Genomic DNA, 18488 nt, shown 5'->3' with positions numbered 1-18488 from the left:
CAATTCAATTTTATTTATAGTATCCATTCATAACAAAAGTTATCTCAAGACACTTTACAGATAGAGTAGGTCTAGACTCTCTAGACCATACTCCAGAATTTACAAGGACCCAACAGTTCTAGTAGTTCCCTCCAGAGCAAGCAACAGTGCGACAGTGGCAAGGAAAAACTCCCTTTTAGGAAGAAACCTCGGACAGACCCGGGCTCTTGGTAGGCAGTGTCTGAAAACCTGTTGGGGTAAAAATGAAGAGTGCCAATGACAGTCACAAAAAATAGTAGTTTGTTGTAGTTAAAAATAGTAGTTTTGTAGTAGTTTCCGCCTTGTAATCAAGATGGCAACCATTTAGGGTCCATCGTTCCACAATATACTTTTTTGGCCGTTTTTAGGGGGTTATCCGGGTACTTTCAGTGCACTGACCTTTTGCGTTATCTACTGTCGGAAAGACCGTGCCTGTGTGCATGCGTCAGTATGAACACTTCCAGCTGTCACCTCAAGATAAATGCTCTGCGGAGCGAGAGGGAGACAACAGCTGTGTGCGCGATGCATGAAAACAGAGATATTCCTAATCACCTACACATATAGCTAAATGCACATATAGCCATTACCTGCCAAACAGTGTACCCTAGTGTGCTGTGTAAATCCTTCAACACCTCAAGTAAAGTTCTGGTCTGGATTAAACTGCATCGACTCCTTTGTGTTCTGACAATACCATCTTATTTTCATCATTCCTAATACAGTCCTGTCATAATCACAAACCCATCACCGTTTTAATATGTAAATGTGCTGTATTTATATAGCGCTTTTCCAGTCTTAACGACTGATCACAGCGCTTTTACATCTACAGGAAACATTCACCATTCACACACATTCATACACTGTGGCCGGGGCTGCCATATAAGGTGCCACCTGCTCATCAGATAAACACTCACACACATTCACACTCCGATGCGCAGCACCTGGGGCAACTCGGGGTTCAGTGTCTTGCCCAAGGACACTTCGACAATGACTGCAGGGGCGGGGATCGAACCACCAACCTTCCAATTGGCAGGCAACCGCTCTACCACTGAGCCACAGCCGCCCCTACCTGTACACTATATACTTAAAACTAAGTGTATTGAATTGTGCAAGTAGGTTGTTTTGAGATGCCGCCTATAAATCAATTTGAATTGAAATTGAAAGAAGTATCTAAACAGGATTCAGGAAATACTTAAAAGAAATCAGGTCAGGGTTCGGTGGGCAAAAAAGCTGATCGGGACATCCCTACACACTCGTCTGCATCGTCTTAAGGTTTGGTCAACACAGTCTTACTCCCAGCGATCAGGGGTCTTTGGCATTAGTTATTGTCGCAGAAAGGCTCCCCTTAATGCCTTTGGCGTCCATTCTTAACGCGCTTGGGGAAACTTAAACGCTAGACTATCTGACCAATCTGAATTTTCTCTAGCACAACTACTTTTCATAGGGCTGCACGATTATGGCCAAGAAAATAATCACGATTATTTTGATCGAAATTTTGATCGCGATTATTCCACGATTATTTGGTTTAACCAAAACAAATTTTATTGTCACATAGGCTATTTATAACTGCGAGAGGGAGTGTGCTGGACGCAACTCACAGAGAGACGGCTGATCATTATGAACGGGTTCGTTACGGGTCGAACGGCGGATCCACATGTCGTGTGTATGTAATGTCTGTATCGTCACTGCGCTGCATTTTTATTAACTATGATATTCTGGCCGAGGGTCACATCTCTGGCCCAGGTCCAACAGCTCTGTCTCACACGCTGTCACTGTACTACCTGAAGTTAGTTGCATCCAATAACTTCTTCTGTGTTCTTCGCCTTGGCCGCAGCTATAGCAGTTACCCGCGGCAACACTGGTACAAATGCAGGTTTGCCCCTCATATTTAACAATATACAGCTGTGTTAAAACATTTCAAAAATTAAAACTGTAAACAAATGTCAGAAGTGTGGACTAGCGGCCGCTGTGTGGGCGGGCTGCTCGGAGAATAGACGAAAGAGAGTGGAAAGATCAAACACAGGCACGGCTTTACAGACAAAATGGGTCATATAACGCAAAATTTAACCATATCCATATAAACAGCATTGCAGCGGATGCGAGGAAATTAGCACCGGTGCGTCCTAGAGGAGCTAACAGCTTACAGACGATACTAGCACTAACTGGTCACTGCTGTTGTCTGAAAAACAACAGACCGGACAAGATAGCGTTTACTGGTAAACTGGTAAACCTTGAGACCGACGTATAACCGACTGCTGTCTGTTGAGTTTTCCTCCCGTTACTCTGTCCTCTGTGACTGTCTACATCTAGAGACTAAGCTTCACGGTGCAGGAACAACTGATTAGTCTGACGGTAGTAGCGGTAGATGCGCTATGCAAAAAAAAAAACAGAGCGTTCTTTGAAATGACGCTTTAAAAAAAATGGGCTCGATCACGCAAATTTGATCGTGGGAAGTCAAAATCGTGATTGCGATTAAAATTTGAATAATTGTGCAGCCTTAACTTTTCAGCAGCTCCTCTCAGCGCTTAGCACTGCCCAAAAGGGTTGTGATTGGTTTTATGAAATGCCAGTAAACCAGAGCATGTTTATCTCCCATCCCAGAATGCTTTGTGGAACAGTCAGACCCTCCTCCGCGTTGCAGCCTGCGGATGGTTGGTAAAAGCGACACTAGGTTACAAAATAACCTTTGTGAAAGTCCAGTGTTTTTTGACCTATCACCCATCTCCTTATGCTGATTTTTTTTGTCTCTAATAATTCAATTTTTTTTATTTATAGTATCAATTCATAACAAGAGTTATCTCAAGACACTATACAGATAGACCACACTCCAGAATTTACAAGAACCCAACAGTTCTAGTAGTCTCCTCCAGAGCAAGCAACAGTGCGACAGTGGCGAGGAAAAACTTCCTTTTAGGCAGAAACCTCGGTCAGACCCAGGCTCTTGGTAGGCGGTGTCTGACGGGTTAGAATGAAGAGTGGCAATAACAAAAATAAAAATAAAAAAAAATAAAAATAGAAAAATAGAAAAATACCACTCACTACTATTGTCGCTCATCATACTATGTAGAAGACGCTACAAGGTCTCCTTTGAGTCTGTATCTATTAATGAGACTAACCTTTTTTTATTTTATTTTACATGTTAGTGGTGAGAACGGGTAAGAACGGGTTTGCATGTTTTGTGTGTATATTACATATCGATCAATACCTTCTGGTTGTGACACACCCTCCACAGTTGACGTGTTGACCTATGTGACCTGGAAGCTGAGTGGTCTGCCAAAGAATCGCGTCATCGGCAGCGGCACCAACCTGGACTCAGCCCGTTTCCGCTACATGATGGCCGAACGCCTTGGCATCCACGCCAGCTCTTTTAACGGCTGGGTGCTGGGCGAGCATGGAGACACCAGCGGTAGGTACACTTGGGGGCCAGACTGTCATTTATTATCACTTAACAATCATAGGAATATCTGTCAATGCGGATGTAACATACGCCAAGTCACAATTTGATCAACACGCAATTTTAAGATTACAGTACGCTTTTCTTTTGATTTTTTTTTTTAAACAAATCTGCAAACAAATTACTAAAATATTCCTTTATATAAATTGTGGAAAAAGATTAAACAGTCCTTATCAAAACTGCAACTGAAATTGTATTTTATTTTAAATAACAAATTAAATTAATAATCAGATTTTTGAAACAAATCCCACATCAATAAAACTAAATAAAAGAAATCTCTTAAAATATATGAACCAAGAACGCAAAGTGACGTCTGACATTAAGCAAGTATATTCAAAGTAGATTACACCTTAGGCCGTTTAAAAATTGAATCTCAATTCTTTTTTTTCTTTTATCTCAACTGGTCGTAATCTTTACAAATTGATATTGATTTTACTGTAACCGATTTACGATGCATCGTTACATCCTTGTGTAACAGATATATGTTGTATGCAGGGCATCATCAGGGTAGTTTCTCTGTTGAAGTTACACTGAAAAAGGGAAGGTCATTTGAAAAACATAGACTGTGCGTACATGTGTGCACGTGGCCGTTCTACAAATCTGATTTTACAGGAAGATCGCACTAGCAGCCACCAGGAACACCATAGCGAGCATATTTGACAGTTGCATCACAGTTTGTATTTTCAAGTTATGATGTCATGTGCTTGTGTGTTTTCAGTGCCAGTGTGGAGCGGCGCTAACGTGGCAGGAGTCAATCTGCAGAAGCTGAATCCTGATATTGGCACTGATGGTGATAAAGAACAGTGGAAGGCCACACACAAGGCTGTAGTGGACAGGTATGGTTGTATAAAAATGAGAGAGGGGCATCCAGGGAAACAGAAGTATGACCAATAATATAGAGTTAGGCTTGAGTTTAAAAAAAACTTAATTGATATTTAATCTAAATATCTGTCAGTTGCATTGTTTTACCTTGCGTCACACAAACACTTAGGTGTCATATCTATTGACATCATCCAGTAGAGAAGACTAATCATATCCCAAAAATATCTGTAAGAAGCCAAAGTTCTGATGGCTCTTTCTGTTCAGCTCATTCCACTAGCATTTGTGATACCTTTTAGTGGAGGCACAGTGCATCCATTTCAGGACAAATCCTTTCTATGTAAGTAGAATGATCCTGCTATAGGATTTACATACATCCAGTAAAGACGTGGAGACACAGCCAGAGAGTTGTAGTCTGTAGTTTTAGCTCTGAGTGTAGGCTGCATTCTGTCATGGCTGTTAGATGGAGATAAAACATGAGACAAAAAGATTTAATACATCTTTAAATGATTAAATTGACTGATGACTGCTATCATGTACACAATCATTGATTCTGTGTCAATATTTAACAAGTTCCAGTGGCCTGTGTGATTCTGAGTTACAAATCTGATCTTCCAGAAAATTTCCAAAGTTTACACATACTTACCTGCGAGCTAGCAACCAACAGGATAGCAAGCATGTCATTCATTGTATTCTTATAAGCATAGTTTAGGGTTAGATCAGTGTGTATTTTCAAGTGATGTCAAAAGCATATTTACCATCTTATGTGTAAGAAAACTAATAATTGTTGAAAAAGGGGTTGAATAATATTGCCATCTTAAGCTGTGATTGTAAAAAGTAATTTAAGTTGACACACCCTGCTGATTGGTCTTTAATGCACATACATGACATAATGAGTGAGTAGCTGCCTTTGGTGCACACTGCACAGCCCTTAAGAGAGCGCTTCTTTGTATCACAGTGCCTATGAGGTTATCAAGCTGAAAGGCTACACTAACTGGGCCATTGGTCTGAGCGTGGCAGACCTGACTGAGAGCATCGTCAAGAACATGAGCCGTGTCCATCCTGTCTCCACCATGGTCAAGGTATGACACGCACACACACTCTGTTACAAACGGCTACAGCTCACCTGGGTTCATTACACAAAGGCACACAGCAGCTTAAAGGTTAACCTAGCCGATAACAATACCATTTTTTCCAGATCATAAGTCATTCCGGAGTAAAAGTCGCATCAGTCAAAATTTTTGTCATGAAGGAAAAAACAAACAAAACATAATCGCATTTATTTAGAAATTCATTTAGCAAAATCCAAGACCAAGAACATTTATCACACAGAACTGAATACGTTACGTGTCCGGTATGTAATAGTACGTCCCTCAGCTCGACTCTAACCAGCTGATAGTGTCACTGCTTAAGTTGCAGAGGCTGGATTTAGAACGTAAGAGACTTCACCTTAACGGCCAATGCAGATGTTAGCTAGTATAGTCAGCTATAAAATATATAAATAAAATGATCAATAATCAATTTATTTTTCAAAAAATGAAAGACTGAATGATGGGATAGTCAATACCAGAGCAGTCATTCAGCTGAAGGCCTTAGAAACATTTACCATTAAATATGACACTTTCATTGAAAAAGATATTGTAAATATTATTTTATTTAAAGGTGTTAAAAACAGCACCCTACCTTGTTTTTATCAATGTGTTTTTCTTAGATTTATTTTTGGTCTTCAAAAAGTATTTATTTAATTTTTTCAAAAGTGAGTCTTGAAAGGGGGGGGAGGGGGGTCGTCTTATAATTTTTCTTATGTTTGGACCAATACGGTAAGATGGTTAAGCACAAAACACATGTAGTTTGTAAAACAGTTATTTATTATAAAACCATATGTAGAGCTGAAATGACTAGACTGTTCAACAGTTAGTTAATTGACAGGACTGTTTTGACCGTTTCTAGTTCCTACAATGTGAAGATTTTCCCACAGTGGGTTCAAAAACCTTGAACTACATTTTCCCGATGATACTTACATACTTTTGCTTAAGTGACATTTTCAATGCAAGATATTTGCTTGTAATTTAAAGTGTGGAATTTGTACTTAACTAAAGGATCTCAATACTTCTTCCACCACTAAGGTGTATTTCCAAAGACAAACTATTCGCCCTATAAACCTCCTTGGATACCTTTTCTAGTGCATTTTGTTCAAGTTTGTCTTTTTTTTCCCAGGACATGTATGCTATTGGAGAGGAGGTCTTTCTGTCTCTGCCCTGCGTGCTGAACAGCAGCGGCGTGAGCAGCGTGGTCAACATGACCCTGACGGACGCCGAGGTGGGCCAGCTGAAGAAGAGCGCCAACACGCTGTGGAGCATCCAGAAGGACCTGAAGGACATCTGAACACACCCATGCTCATAATACAACCCCATGATGCAGAGAGGCTTGTCCACACGCACACACTCCGTTTATAATGTTACTCACTCTTAGACTGTAGCACTCTTATTTTGAAGGAGAATACCAGTGATTTTAAGAGTTTGTTCCAGGGAGAATTTCAGGTCTACGCATACATCAACCAGCCTGGTTTGTCATTAGGTCACCACCTACTACCTGCAAATCCCATTTAAGTCTAAACTGGTAAGCTCCTTGAAAAAAATACCCACATTTGCTACCCAACAGTTAGTGGGCTGAAGTTGCTGTGTGACTGTTTGTGTTAAGAGATAAAAGCCAACCTGTGTACGTTCAACTGGACCAGGATCAAATGCAACCCTCAAAAACTCACTGTCTTCCTCCAACACTTAGTGTACTGCGTTGTTCCTTTAGTTCCCTACCGGGAATGAGAGAGAGAGAGAGAGAGAGAGACCCTAAAAGGACGCTGTTTTCCTTCTGCTTTCGTCTTAAAGTGGTACGCCTGCACACTTGGGTCAACACTGACAATGTGAGTGTGAAGTTGAATGTTTCTTGCCCTCCTGTTTCCTCAGTGTTAGCAAAGGGAGATGGCGTAGAAGGAAAGGAATGCAAATGTCCAGCTCCAGTTTTTTCAAACTTCAGTTGTTACTGTCTGACCTTGTGTTGTGTGTAACTTAATAAATTTGAACCTGATGAAGGGTAATGTTTGTATGTGTTTGATTTTTCTAAAATAACTCAAAAAAGTTTTAGCTTTTATTTTTTGTGGAAAAATAAGCACTGCTTTACATAGGAATACACAGTTTAGAGAGAACAGAAGGAGGGTTAAATAAAATTTCCGGAAAATGTTAGATTTATTTATTTGAATTGCACCTATAAGATCAAATGCTTGGAATTTAGGAATCATCGTGAAGTAGAATAATAAAGATTAAGTTTTCTGTATTTCTTGACTGCAATTAACATTTTTAAAGTTCCAACAGACTGTATTATCCTGGAAATGGTGTTTGAAACATTAATCAAAGTCAAAGTATCTTTACTAGTCTCCCTAAGCAGAAATTTAATTTGGACACTAAGTAAACAGGTATATTTGTATTCACCGCAATAATCAGTTCAGTTGTAAAGACTTTATTTACGTAGATTTGGGGTGTTTTGTGGAATCACTGTGGTTTGGTAAACTCTCTGCTCAGCTAAAATCTAAACTTGCTTGTCTGGTACCATGAAGGTGATGGTGAGGGCTGAGAACCTCTCCATTCAGCCAATCATAGAGTTTTGTCGCACATCCTTCACCCCAAGGATGAGCTCTTAACATCCGGCCGACTGAGAGCGCTCAACAAGACAGCATTTGGTTTTGATTTTGGTTTAATTTTGTTTCTGTCAACCTTATGTGTGTTTCTTGATGAAATAATCACTGTTTATTTAAATGAGTCTGGTGGGTTTGGCTATACAACTTTTCAGTTTAATATTAAACTAAAAGAACATTACAAAGGTTGGCCTCTGTTGGGATCCTTTCCATTTAAATGTTTCAAGACCAATTTAAAGATTGTTGTAAGACACAAAAACATGGGAAAATAGGGTCCAGGTTTAAAAAATGTTACCCTTTAAATAGTTTTTTATTTTGGGTCTAATGATTGTTTTAATTTACCTAATACAAACATATATGATGCCTATTTGCAGAATAATGCACCCCAAATCTGGCTACTGAAGGACCTCTGTATGTCATTTAAAAAGGCACTGCAGTGTCATCTTATGGTTGGATAAAGCTACTGCAGAAAATGATAACTGGTTCACCACAGAGTGCTTTTTTTGTGTAATATTAGTCTTCCCCTTTATGATATAAGTCCACTGACTGGACTGTTACAGTTGCGGTTCCTTAATACTGAGATGACTAAGAGCAAACAAATGTTATAAAATGTTATTTGATTATTTTTCCTTATCTCAATGTAGTTATTGTGATAGTTTCTTTAATTAGTCTCTCGTAATTCCTAAAAGAAATTCACAGTGAAGGTAGGTACAAAAGTTTTATTCACAGAAACATTTTTATCTGACGAAAAATGCCTTTTTAAACACAAACGGACCAAGGGAACACAAATCCTCAGAAGACACGTCTGTTTCAAGTAGGCACCTCCAGTTCTCACGAGAAGAGAGAAAGGGGCGAAACTTTATTTGTCCTGGCTGTTTTAACGGCTCTTCTGTAAACATAGCCATTGTAACGTTTCCCAAAGCGGAGGCCGAATGGGTTGAAATTGAATTTACTCCTGCGGTCATTGCACAGGAGCTGCCACTGGTCTTCATTCTCTCTCAGGGAGAAACACGGGTTGGTGTCCTCCACCAACAAGTCTCCCTCAATTCTTCTCCTGAGTGAAGAGAGGACTGATCCTGAGGACAACAACAGCAAACATCAGCTCACAGCTGGATACATTAGCTGACTACATGCACCTGCAGCCTGCTGCTGTTATTAGGTATTAAATTTCATTTATTTGTTTATTTGACAGGGACAGTGCTTATTAATCAACAGCAAAGTAACTGTAATTGAGCCAGAGTTAGATTAACAGGCTAATTTCCTTCTCTTGTCCCTTTCCATTTTTAAAATATCAAACTACAAAAACAATAATATTCACTCAATATGTCATTCAAGGTACTCTGCATAACACTGCATTTGAGATTAAGACAGCAAGTAAATTTATCATTATGCGTTTCAACAAATTTCACTTCTACTATATATTCATATATAAGACATGCACACGCACACACACTTATAGTAGAAGTTAACATTTTATTTATTCAGTTCTGTTAAACTACATTTTCTGTCATTTGAACTGTTTAATAGACTGGAGAGTTAATTAAATTAGATTTCATAAATTGGACATATGTGTTTTCTAAAGAAAAGGATTCAGCAAAGAAACCAAATGTGGTGGAGTAGAAAGTACTGACATATAGAAATTAGCATAAAATGGAAATATTCAAGCAAAGCGCAAGTAGGCTAAAAATTGTATTAAGTACCCAGGTTGATAAATCCTACCTAGTAACCTCCCACCAAAATGTACTCTTTTCAATCAAGAACAATATCAGATACAGTCGTATAGTTATATGTGTATATTAGGTCAAATTCATCTCATGAGGTTGCCCACCTGTTGCATGTGCAGAGTCAAATCCTGGCGGAGCTGCTCCCACACTCCCTCTGACAATCAGCCCGCACATCACAACCAGAGCCACAAGTCTCATGTTGGACAAAAGACACAATTCCTCTCTCACTTGTCGTCCAAACAATGCAGATTAAAGATCCACTGTTTACCTCCCTCACCAGGTACGAACACGTTCACTCCTATCAGACCTGTTTTATATTTCCACTAGGTGACCTTGTGCTCTTGCGGCTTACAGCCAATCACAGCCTCCTGCGTCTCTGCACTGGAAATTGCAGAGCTGTCTGTTGCTGGTGGCGGCGCTGAAATGTATCATCATTTCTGGGAAATGATGCCAGTTTGCTACTGGGATCATTCATCCAATACAAGATAATATGTTGAAAAATGGCAAAGTGATGGAACATCAGGACGTGTAATTGCACAATCCAGGTTCCAGTTTGGCTACTGTAATGCAAAGATGGTGGGCTGAGTACCCGTGCTTTTACTCTATTCTATTTTAATTCTAGACTTCCATGCGCGTAATACAACAATGTGTTGCAGGGAGAGAGGACCAAGGCACAAAGTGAGCATCACATGGCAATAAAGATAAAGGAACAACAACTAGAAAAAATAGTTGTAGCAGTTAAGAGCTTAGCAGGACTCCGAGCAAGACCACGGCTGCAGCTGTGACCATGATGCCATCCTTATCCCAGGAAAACTGTGATGAGAGATAGCACAAGGCCTCTGGGGAATAAGCTCCACAGAGCTGCGTTAGTTACAAGAATTTCTGGATGGCATCAACCCGGCCTCACCGTATTGCAAAAATCAGGAACATCCTGTCTATAAATGATGCAGAAAAAGTCCATGCACTTGTTACTTCTAGGCTGGATTACTGCAATTTCTTTTTTATCAGGCAGCTTGAAAAAGTCCATGAAGACTCTTCAGCTGATCCAGAATGCTGCAGCACGTGTTCTGACAGGAACAAGGAAAAGAGATCACGCCTCTCCTTTTTTAGCTTCTCTGCATTGGCTTCCTTTAAAATCTGGAATATAATTTAATATCATTCTTCTCCCCTACAAAGCTCTTCATGGTCAGGCACCATCTTATCTTAAAGAGCTCATAGTACCTTACCCCATCAAAGCACTGCGCTCCCAGAATGCGCTCCCAGAATGCAGGGTTACTTGTTACTGGTTCCTATAGTCTCAAAAAAGTAGAATGGGAGCCAGAGCGTTCAGCTATCAGGCTCCTCTCCTGTGGAACCAGGTTCCAGTTTGGGTTCAGGAGGCAGACACCGTCTCCATATTTAAGAGTAGGCTTAAGATTTCCTCTTCGATAAAGCTTGTAGTAAGGGCTGGCTCAGAAGAGTCCTGAACCATCCCTTAGTTACGCTGCTATAGGCCTAGACTGCTGACGGACCATGATGCACTGAGCACCTCGCTCTTCCTCTTTCTCTCCATCTGTATGCAACCTCATTCCATTAATGCGTGTTACTAACTTGACTTCTTCCCTTTCCCAGAGTCTTGTGCTCTCTCACCCCTGTATTCTTGTGCTCTCTCGCCCCTCCCCTCAGATGGAAAGGGAGGGGAGAGGAGCCCAGTGTGTCAAAGGAAGTCCCCCAGCAGTCAGTTACTTTAACATCATAATTAGGAGCTGGTCCGAGGCAAACTTGAAGGATGCGTAACCAAACCATGACACAATAGAAAAGGAAAGAAATGACTCGATAAAAAAATTATGGTTTGATTAATAGATTAAGTGCTGTTGACCCATTCGGCCCACAGCTTCACAGTTTGTATCAATGATGTTTCTTGAGGTGTATGATGACAATGATGATGATGATGATGATGATGATGATGATGATGATGATGATGATGATGATGATGATGACGACAATGATGATGAGCCAGGATAATTAGAGATGCTGGTGATGACAACAGTGCTGCAGATGACTGTGATGGTGATGATGATCTATGTCTACTGTGAACATTTTTAACATGAATTGCAATATCACAATATTGTACACATGTGTAAATTCTTCCACCCTTGTAAGTGAATTATTTTCTGGACAAATGTCAACATCTCCAGAAATCTAAGGTTCAGGAAATAGATCATGAGAACATTGAATGCATATGAAAATAAAGAGGTGTGGTCTCTAGCTCACCCAGTATAAGCGCTTGCTCCAGTCTGCGGCCCTTTGCTGCGTGTCATCCCCTTTTATGTGTGTCCACTGTCTCTATCTCATAAAGGGAAAACCCCCCAAAATAATCTTTAGTATTAAATTAAAGTTTGAGAATATTGAAATGAAACTTTTTGAGAATGTGTAATTCAAAGAATATTCTGACTTTGTGCTATTCTTTGCCGTCAAAACGGGAATTCTTTCATACATAAACTCTTATTTTCATATTCAAGAGGTACTAAATATTCTCAGTTTCCACAAAAATGTCTGTGGTCATATAATTGTTGTCATGGTCCCATGGGGAAAAAGAATTTTAGACATTGTTGCACCACACGTATAACAAGCCAGAGGGCTCCATAGGACTACAACAACAAAAATAGTCTCCCTGGCCAAGTATTCTGGTCTGATGCTAACCATCCTCCAATATCACCCCCTTTCTTGCTCTCTCCCCATATTTCTTGTGCATCTTTACTGTGAAGTGTTGGTGTGTACATTCATTTTATAAGTTATTTCATTTTATACTATTTTTAAGGTGCCTTTTTAAAGTTTTTTTTCATTAGCTTAAATACAACGGTCAAAAACAATCACTTTTCCATTACCCTCCACCTCTTCTTCCAACTCTTCCACCTTGGGGCGGCTGTGGCTCAGTGTCAGTGCAGTCGCCTCCCTATGGGAAGGTTGGTGCAGTCCCATGTCGAAGTGTCCTTTGGCAAGACACTGAACCCCGCGTTGCCCCTGATGCTGTTCCATCGGAGTGTAAATGTGTGTGTGTGTGTGTGTGTGTGTGTGTGTGTGTGTTTATTTGATGAGCAAGTGGCACCTTGTACGACAGCCTCGGCCACAGTGTGTGAATGTGTGTGAATGGTTCCTGTACTAGCAAAAGGGCTTTGACTAGTTGTGGTAGTGTTTCTTGATTGCTTTGACCTGCTTAAAGAAACTGGGATCTACTTGGTTTTCATCATCACTGTCTAAGCAGAGCAGAAGACACCTCTTGCAAATGTGTTAACCCTTTCTCATTGGATAGACACATTGTCCCCAGAACAGTAACAATGATGTCATTCAAGCAGTCCAAACTCCATTTTTTTTTTTGCTAAGGTAACCAAACAAAAACTATCTGCGTGGATGAGGCCATGTGGCCCCATCGTCAAGACACAAGAGACTGAATATCAACAGTGGCTATTTCCTATAATCTACCGTAATAGATGTTTATACTTTAATACATTTTATTGTCATTTTCTTAATTTCTTATACACTAAAAGATTTTATTATGGTTTCCATGTATTTTGCGCAATATTCACATTATTTTAGTTGTCAGCCACCAAAAATAGGAACCAATTGAATCCATAAAGTTTGCATGGCGGATTTTGGATCCAAGTCTTTGCAAGAATATAAATTTGACAACAAATGGCACCGGAATGAAAGCTACAATGGCAAGCAGTGGTGCACTGGTTGGCACCGAGTGCTGTATTTTGTATTTTCTTGTCCACTGTGTAATGGTTGATTGGAAGAGCTCATAAAAACGGTATGTTGTTTGAAGGCTTTTGTTGCATATTTTAAATGTTTTGGGCACAGTTAAAGCCTTTTGCAAACAAAATGTGTCATTTTGACCATGAGTGCCTGTGTGTTAACTGTTTTGAAAATGTGGAGTTTGAGTTGACTACTCCATCAAAGCAATCAAGAAAAACTGTAGGACTAGAAAAACCCCTAGCTCTTTGTCCATTGTTAAAAATCTGACTTTTGACCTTTACAAAAGCAGTGATTGTTATCAGTTGAGCAGTTAGTGTTTGCACATGTGAGGAGTGTGGGTGTGAATAAGTGTAGCATTTTAATTGGTTGGGAAGGAAGGAAAGTAACTTCCTGTCAGATTGTTGTGTCTTAGGTAGAGAATTGTCTGTAGTATTATGAACACATATGTTTTCTTTAATTGAAAAAGCGTTTTATGCAATTGAAAACTGAGTGAAAGGCTGAGAAATGGTGTGTAGTTTTGCTCTTTGAGATTTCAAAATGTTGTTTAACATGTAAAGATTTTGTGTGTCAGCATTTCTGCAGGACTATATTGAAATAAAGAGAAAAATCTTAAATAAACTGAAGTGATAATCATTCCAAACAGCTGATTTTATTGTGAGTTATCACGCATTTAGTTGAGGTTTTTTTGTAATTATTATTTCAGCCCTGGAATTTCATGTCATTTTTTCATGAGGAATGACTTTATGCAAAGATACGGAAAAAAATAAGACATCAACGCCTGTTTCTAACTTATTCTTGTTTCTTAAACTTTAGTGCTGTCAGATGGAAAGGTGTGATTCTTACTCTATAATGAAATAATGATATTTGTTGAAAATCATGCAAACTTCAAAGATGAAGTTCACAATTTATGTAATGCTCCCCGTTGTCTGCCTTTCTTTGGTCAGTGTGTCATGAGTGACGATATTTGCTTTCTGAGTGAGAGGTGTTGCCTGTGTTTTGGTCCGCCGAGCTCATTGTGAGACATGTATAAAGTATTTAAACGGTTTGAGTGAGTTTTTGAAGCGATATTACCTGTTTGTCCAAGATGTATGTTGGTAATATAAGAAGAATTTTGAAAATTTGATTTCAGTATTTCCCAATGCTTGTTAGCAAACAAGAAAACCCTGTAATATCTGGCCAGGAATAACAGATGAAAATAAAATAGAATAGAATGCCTTTATCGTAATTGTACCATTAAAAACACACAATGTGCAAATTCGGAAATTCAGAGCCTTGATAGCCTATACCTTTGGAGCTGGGCGTGGTCTGCAATCAGCTGCAGTGGAGAGAAGTGGCAGGTGAGTTATTTGTCTCAGCTGATTCTTGTTGGACTAATTCCACTCTCACGTTATGTGCAGTAGCGTGCTGGACCTGTGGAGGACCCCCCATACACCCCAGAGTCAGCTCATTGGACTGTGAGAGATTCTTTGTTTGTTCTTTGTTAGAAAATTGTTAGCAATGGGACCATGCACCATGGAATGTAAGGCTGTACATTTATGTTTAAAGTGTGTGAGCAGTCAAAACAAAGACTGCTGCTTGTAAATAGTCTGTCTTGGCTTTGCAATGTGCTGAGGTTGGCAGCAAGAAGTGATACTAAAACCTTATATTCTAACACTGGCTCATTCACAGTTTCCACTGTTAAACAAGCATGGCCCCTGTCAAATAAACTAAACACAAAAAAATGAAAAGCTAAGTAATGTAGCCAACAGTCTTGTACTGATGTGTATTGTAAATGCACGATTGGATACACTGTCATAGTGACATTCTTTAAGAACATATTAGCATTTTTGTCCAGTCATGAGACCTAGTTTCTTTAATTTGCCCTTCACAATCCCATTCAGTTCAGCCCAGCAACAACTTAACAAAACCTTTCACCTGTGTGTACATGTGCGCCTGGCTGTCCATAGGTCAACCATTGTGGTTGTCCTTCGAGCTCTTTGCTCACATCAGTGTGTATTATCTTGTCCTGGTGGACTGTCCCAGCTGAGCTCAGGCCGGTTTAAAGGATTTTAAAGACTGCCACAGTTCTAAATTCCAAGTGGTGTCTGTCTGACCTGCAGACATTTTAAGATGCCGCTGTCCCGTTCCCTGTCCATGACGTCGCTGAGCGGGGTGCTGCCTGCCTGGGAGGAAGCCGAGCTGCCTGTGGAGGACCTGCTGCTCTTCGAGGTGGCCTGGGAGGTCACCAACAAAGGTCAGATCAGAAGGGTTATGATGCTTTCATTTCTGAAAGATGTCAGCTGTTTGAAATAATGTATCCAAGCAGTAAGCATGAGTTCAATCCTTTAAAGTATTGGGGCTGCAAGTAATGAAGAAAAAAAAAACGCAGAAATCTGAAATTTCTTTAAAATTTTTTTACTCAAGCTGATTTGTTAATCAAAATAGTGATTCATTGAAAAGTTGACAACTAATTGATTAATCTTTGAGGCTCTACAAACTATTGCAAAACTAAACGATATTTGACGTTCCTAAAGCACTTGCGGCATACTAATTTCATTTATTTTAATCCATTTTGGATCAAAATCCATCAAGTGAAAAGATTAACTGACTTTGGCAGTAAAGATTCTCTAAATGCAACAACTGTTAATTAATAATTTAATACAGAGCATTTCATTAAAAGTAATAAATGAACTATGTCCACCTATGCGTATTATTTAGCAGTTCAAAAGTCTGGTTGTATTTGTATTTTGTTTAAACTGTGTCTCTTAACCCCTGAGAGAGAAAATGTTGAAATCCAGTGAGCATGGAGACAGAGCCTATTCCCTCTGAAGAGTTAAACATTAAACTGCAGTTACGTTGTGAAAGATCTTTTACTTTGGCCATTTTAGCCATGTATAAAATCAATGGCCCAAATATGAACAAATTTAACACTGAACAAATTGGATATATCAATTCCTGGACGGGTGTCAAAATATGCTGTGAAATCTGTGGGGTGTCACCCTGTTTAACATTTTCTAATAACTGACTTGACTTTAACCTTGACTGAGACAGAGCCGTACTACCAACGATGCTGAGGTCATAATTCTCTGCACTTTGGGGAAGATTCAATTTAAGCAAATCATGTATGGAAATGGTCTGCCAGTGATTACATGACTACATTAAATTTTTTGGTTTTGGCACCAACATGTCTAATACATTCTCCTGTGGTGGGTGGGACCTAACAGTAGAACCATTTTGCAGAGGTGGAAAGAGTACACAAACAATCTACTAAACTAAAAGTACTGTTACTTTGTTTAACTTTTACTTAAGTTAAAAGTATCTCATAAAGTTTACTCAGATATTGGTACTTATTTAATATATTTGTACTTGTTATATTTATTTAATTAAATCGTCGTCTTTTTGTGACGACGATTTTGATAAAGGCTCAAAACCTAAAAACTCAAAAAGCATAAAACCATTTTGATTTTAATTTGTTGACCGATACTTTGCCAAAGCAATGTTAAAGCTCATGTATTTACTTTTTTTTACCCCCTTACGAATCTGATTTAAGATTTAGTACCATAGTACCATACGTCAAAAAAACATGTGTAAGTAAAATTACAGATATTAATAACTAATTTAAAAAGTAAAACTACACAGAGAAACTACTCTCAGTTCAGAGTAACGTAAGTAATTGTAATTCATTACTTGCCTCTTCTGCCATTTAATGGTTTGGTTGAAAGACACAAATATAAAGTCACAGATACCATATCTGATTACTAAAACAAAATTAAAGGTATGGTGTGTAGTTTCTGTTGCTCCCATGAGGAATTAGAAGTAATGACAACAAAACTGTGGCGTGTCCACATGATACATGCCTTGAGTAATCATGCTTCACCCCCACCCCTCCTCCTCCAGTTGCTAGTAGCCACGGAGGACAGGGAGCATTAACAAAACATGGACTCTGCAGAAGAAGTCATCATCTTCACTCTTGTTTCTGCGTGCCAAAGTCATCAGATGCCACAATCTTGTGAACATGGTCATACTGATAAATACAGAGAGATTTCTGTGGAGCGGATAGTCTTAATTAGCTTTGTTGCAACTCACTTGGTAATGGCTTAAATGTAACGGATGTTCATTAATACCAAAAAGTTACGCACTTAAGCTCTAACAATTCGTTTTTCCAAACAAAAACAGTAAAACCAACCAAAACACTTCCTATCCAGAAAGCCCCATGAAGACCTGTAACTTCATACATTTCTAAAATGCCTTTCTTTCCTGTTAACTTGGATTTTGACTTAACTGCAGCCCTTGCATCACTAAAACCTGCATGAATCTGCATGTTTAATATCTGTGCATTCACAGTTGGGAATATACTGTGAGTCTAAGGGAGTACTCCTGCTTCTATGCAGTACATCGTCATGTTGTCAAATAGATAAAGGTTATTGACCCTTCTCTTGTTTTCCCTGCCGTCAACTGTTATGTAACGCCTGCTCTCTGATGCACTTTGGAGCTCATTATGGGCTCAATGATTGTTGATGGTCGTTAATATCAATATTTATCCATTTTTTTCATTTTTAAGTGAGAAGCTGGGAAAAACACTTCCAGATGTTCTGGCCTGTTGCAAAATAGAAAGTTTTGTTTGTGTATGAAAAACTACACCAAATAGCTCAGTATCAACCTCAGGATTACTGGAGACCCATTTGAGCATTTAGGTTTGATAAGAGTATTTTAAAGCTTTGTGATACAAGCCTTTCTATGAGCGCGCACCATCCCCCTCACCACCTCCATTATCTCCACTGAACATACTGAGGTATGAAGCTTGTGTGGAGCTGATGTCTTAATTAGCTTTGTAACAACTCATTTGGCAATGACTTGAGTCTAACGGACGTTCATTGATATCAAAAAGGAATGCACTCAAGCAGAGATCTTTATCCGTGACCCCTGGGAGGCTCTCAGAATTACAGGCCAAAAGTTTGAACACACCGTCTCACACATGGTTGTAGCAGCTGACACATCTCTAGTGGGCTTTTAAGATCCAAAACAAACCGTTAATAAAAATTCCAATGTCGACTGCATAAAACCTCTGAGATGA

At 39.3% G+C, this 18488-nt stretch overlaps 3 protein-coding genes and 1 long non-coding RNA gene across 4 annotated transcripts in view; 2 read left to right on the top strand and 2 right to left on the bottom strand.

Moving 5' to 3' along the window:
- ldhba (lactate dehydrogenase Ba) overlaps window positions 1-7382 on the top strand; it is a 21295-nt gene extending 13913 nt beyond the window's left edge. Inside the window, exons 5-8 of the mRNA XM_034863202.1 lie at window positions 3248-3421; window positions 4188-4305; window positions 5247-5370; window positions 6506-7382. Coding sequence (XP_034719093.1) covers window positions 3248-3421; window positions 4188-4305; window positions 5247-5370; window positions 6506-6673 — 584 coding nt within the window. The 3' untranslated portion in view covers window positions 6674-7382. The remainder of the gene's footprint in view (window positions 1-3247; window positions 3422-4187; window positions 4306-5246; window positions 5371-6505) is intronic.
- Window positions 1-18488, bottom strand: part of LOC117938573 — a 25699-nt gene extending 7211 nt beyond the window's left edge. Inside the window, exons 1-2 of the long non-coding RNA XR_004655436.1 lie at window positions 18478-18488; window positions 17844-17849 (exon numbers count right to left, since the gene is read on the bottom strand). This is a non-coding gene — a long non-coding RNA (uncharacterized LOC117938573). The remainder of the gene's footprint in view (window positions 1-17843; window positions 17850-18477) is intronic.
- Window positions 8681-10004, bottom strand: kiss2 (kisspeptin 2). Its single transcript, XM_034863221.1, has 2 exons — window positions 9805-10004; window positions 8681-9052 (listed from the first exon to the last, which is right to left on the bottom strand). Exons 1-2 carry the CDS (start codon window positions 9896-9898, stop codon window positions 8808-8810), a joined length of 339 nt encoding a protein of 112 aa, XP_034719112.1. The 5' UTR covers window positions 9899-10004; the 3' UTR covers window positions 8681-8807.
- gys2 (glycogen synthase 2) overlaps window positions 15388-18488 on the top strand; it is a 48961-nt gene continuing 45860 nt past the window's right edge. The window contains exon 1 of the mRNA XM_034863187.1: window positions 15388-15668. Within this exon, the coding sequence (XP_034719078.1) occupies window positions 15545-15668 (124 nt within the window). The 5' untranslated portion in view covers window positions 15388-15544. The remainder of the gene's footprint in view (window positions 15669-18488) is intronic.

The sequence above is a fragment of the Etheostoma cragini genome, chromosome 23 (assembly GCF_013103735.1).
Source record: "Etheostoma cragini isolate CJK2018 chromosome 23, CSU_Ecrag_1.0, whole genome shotgun sequence".
Taxonomy (NCBI): Eukaryota; Metazoa; Chordata; class Actinopteri; order Perciformes; family Percidae; genus Etheostoma; species Etheostoma cragini.
This window is presented reverse-complemented; position numbering and strand designations above follow the sequence as displayed.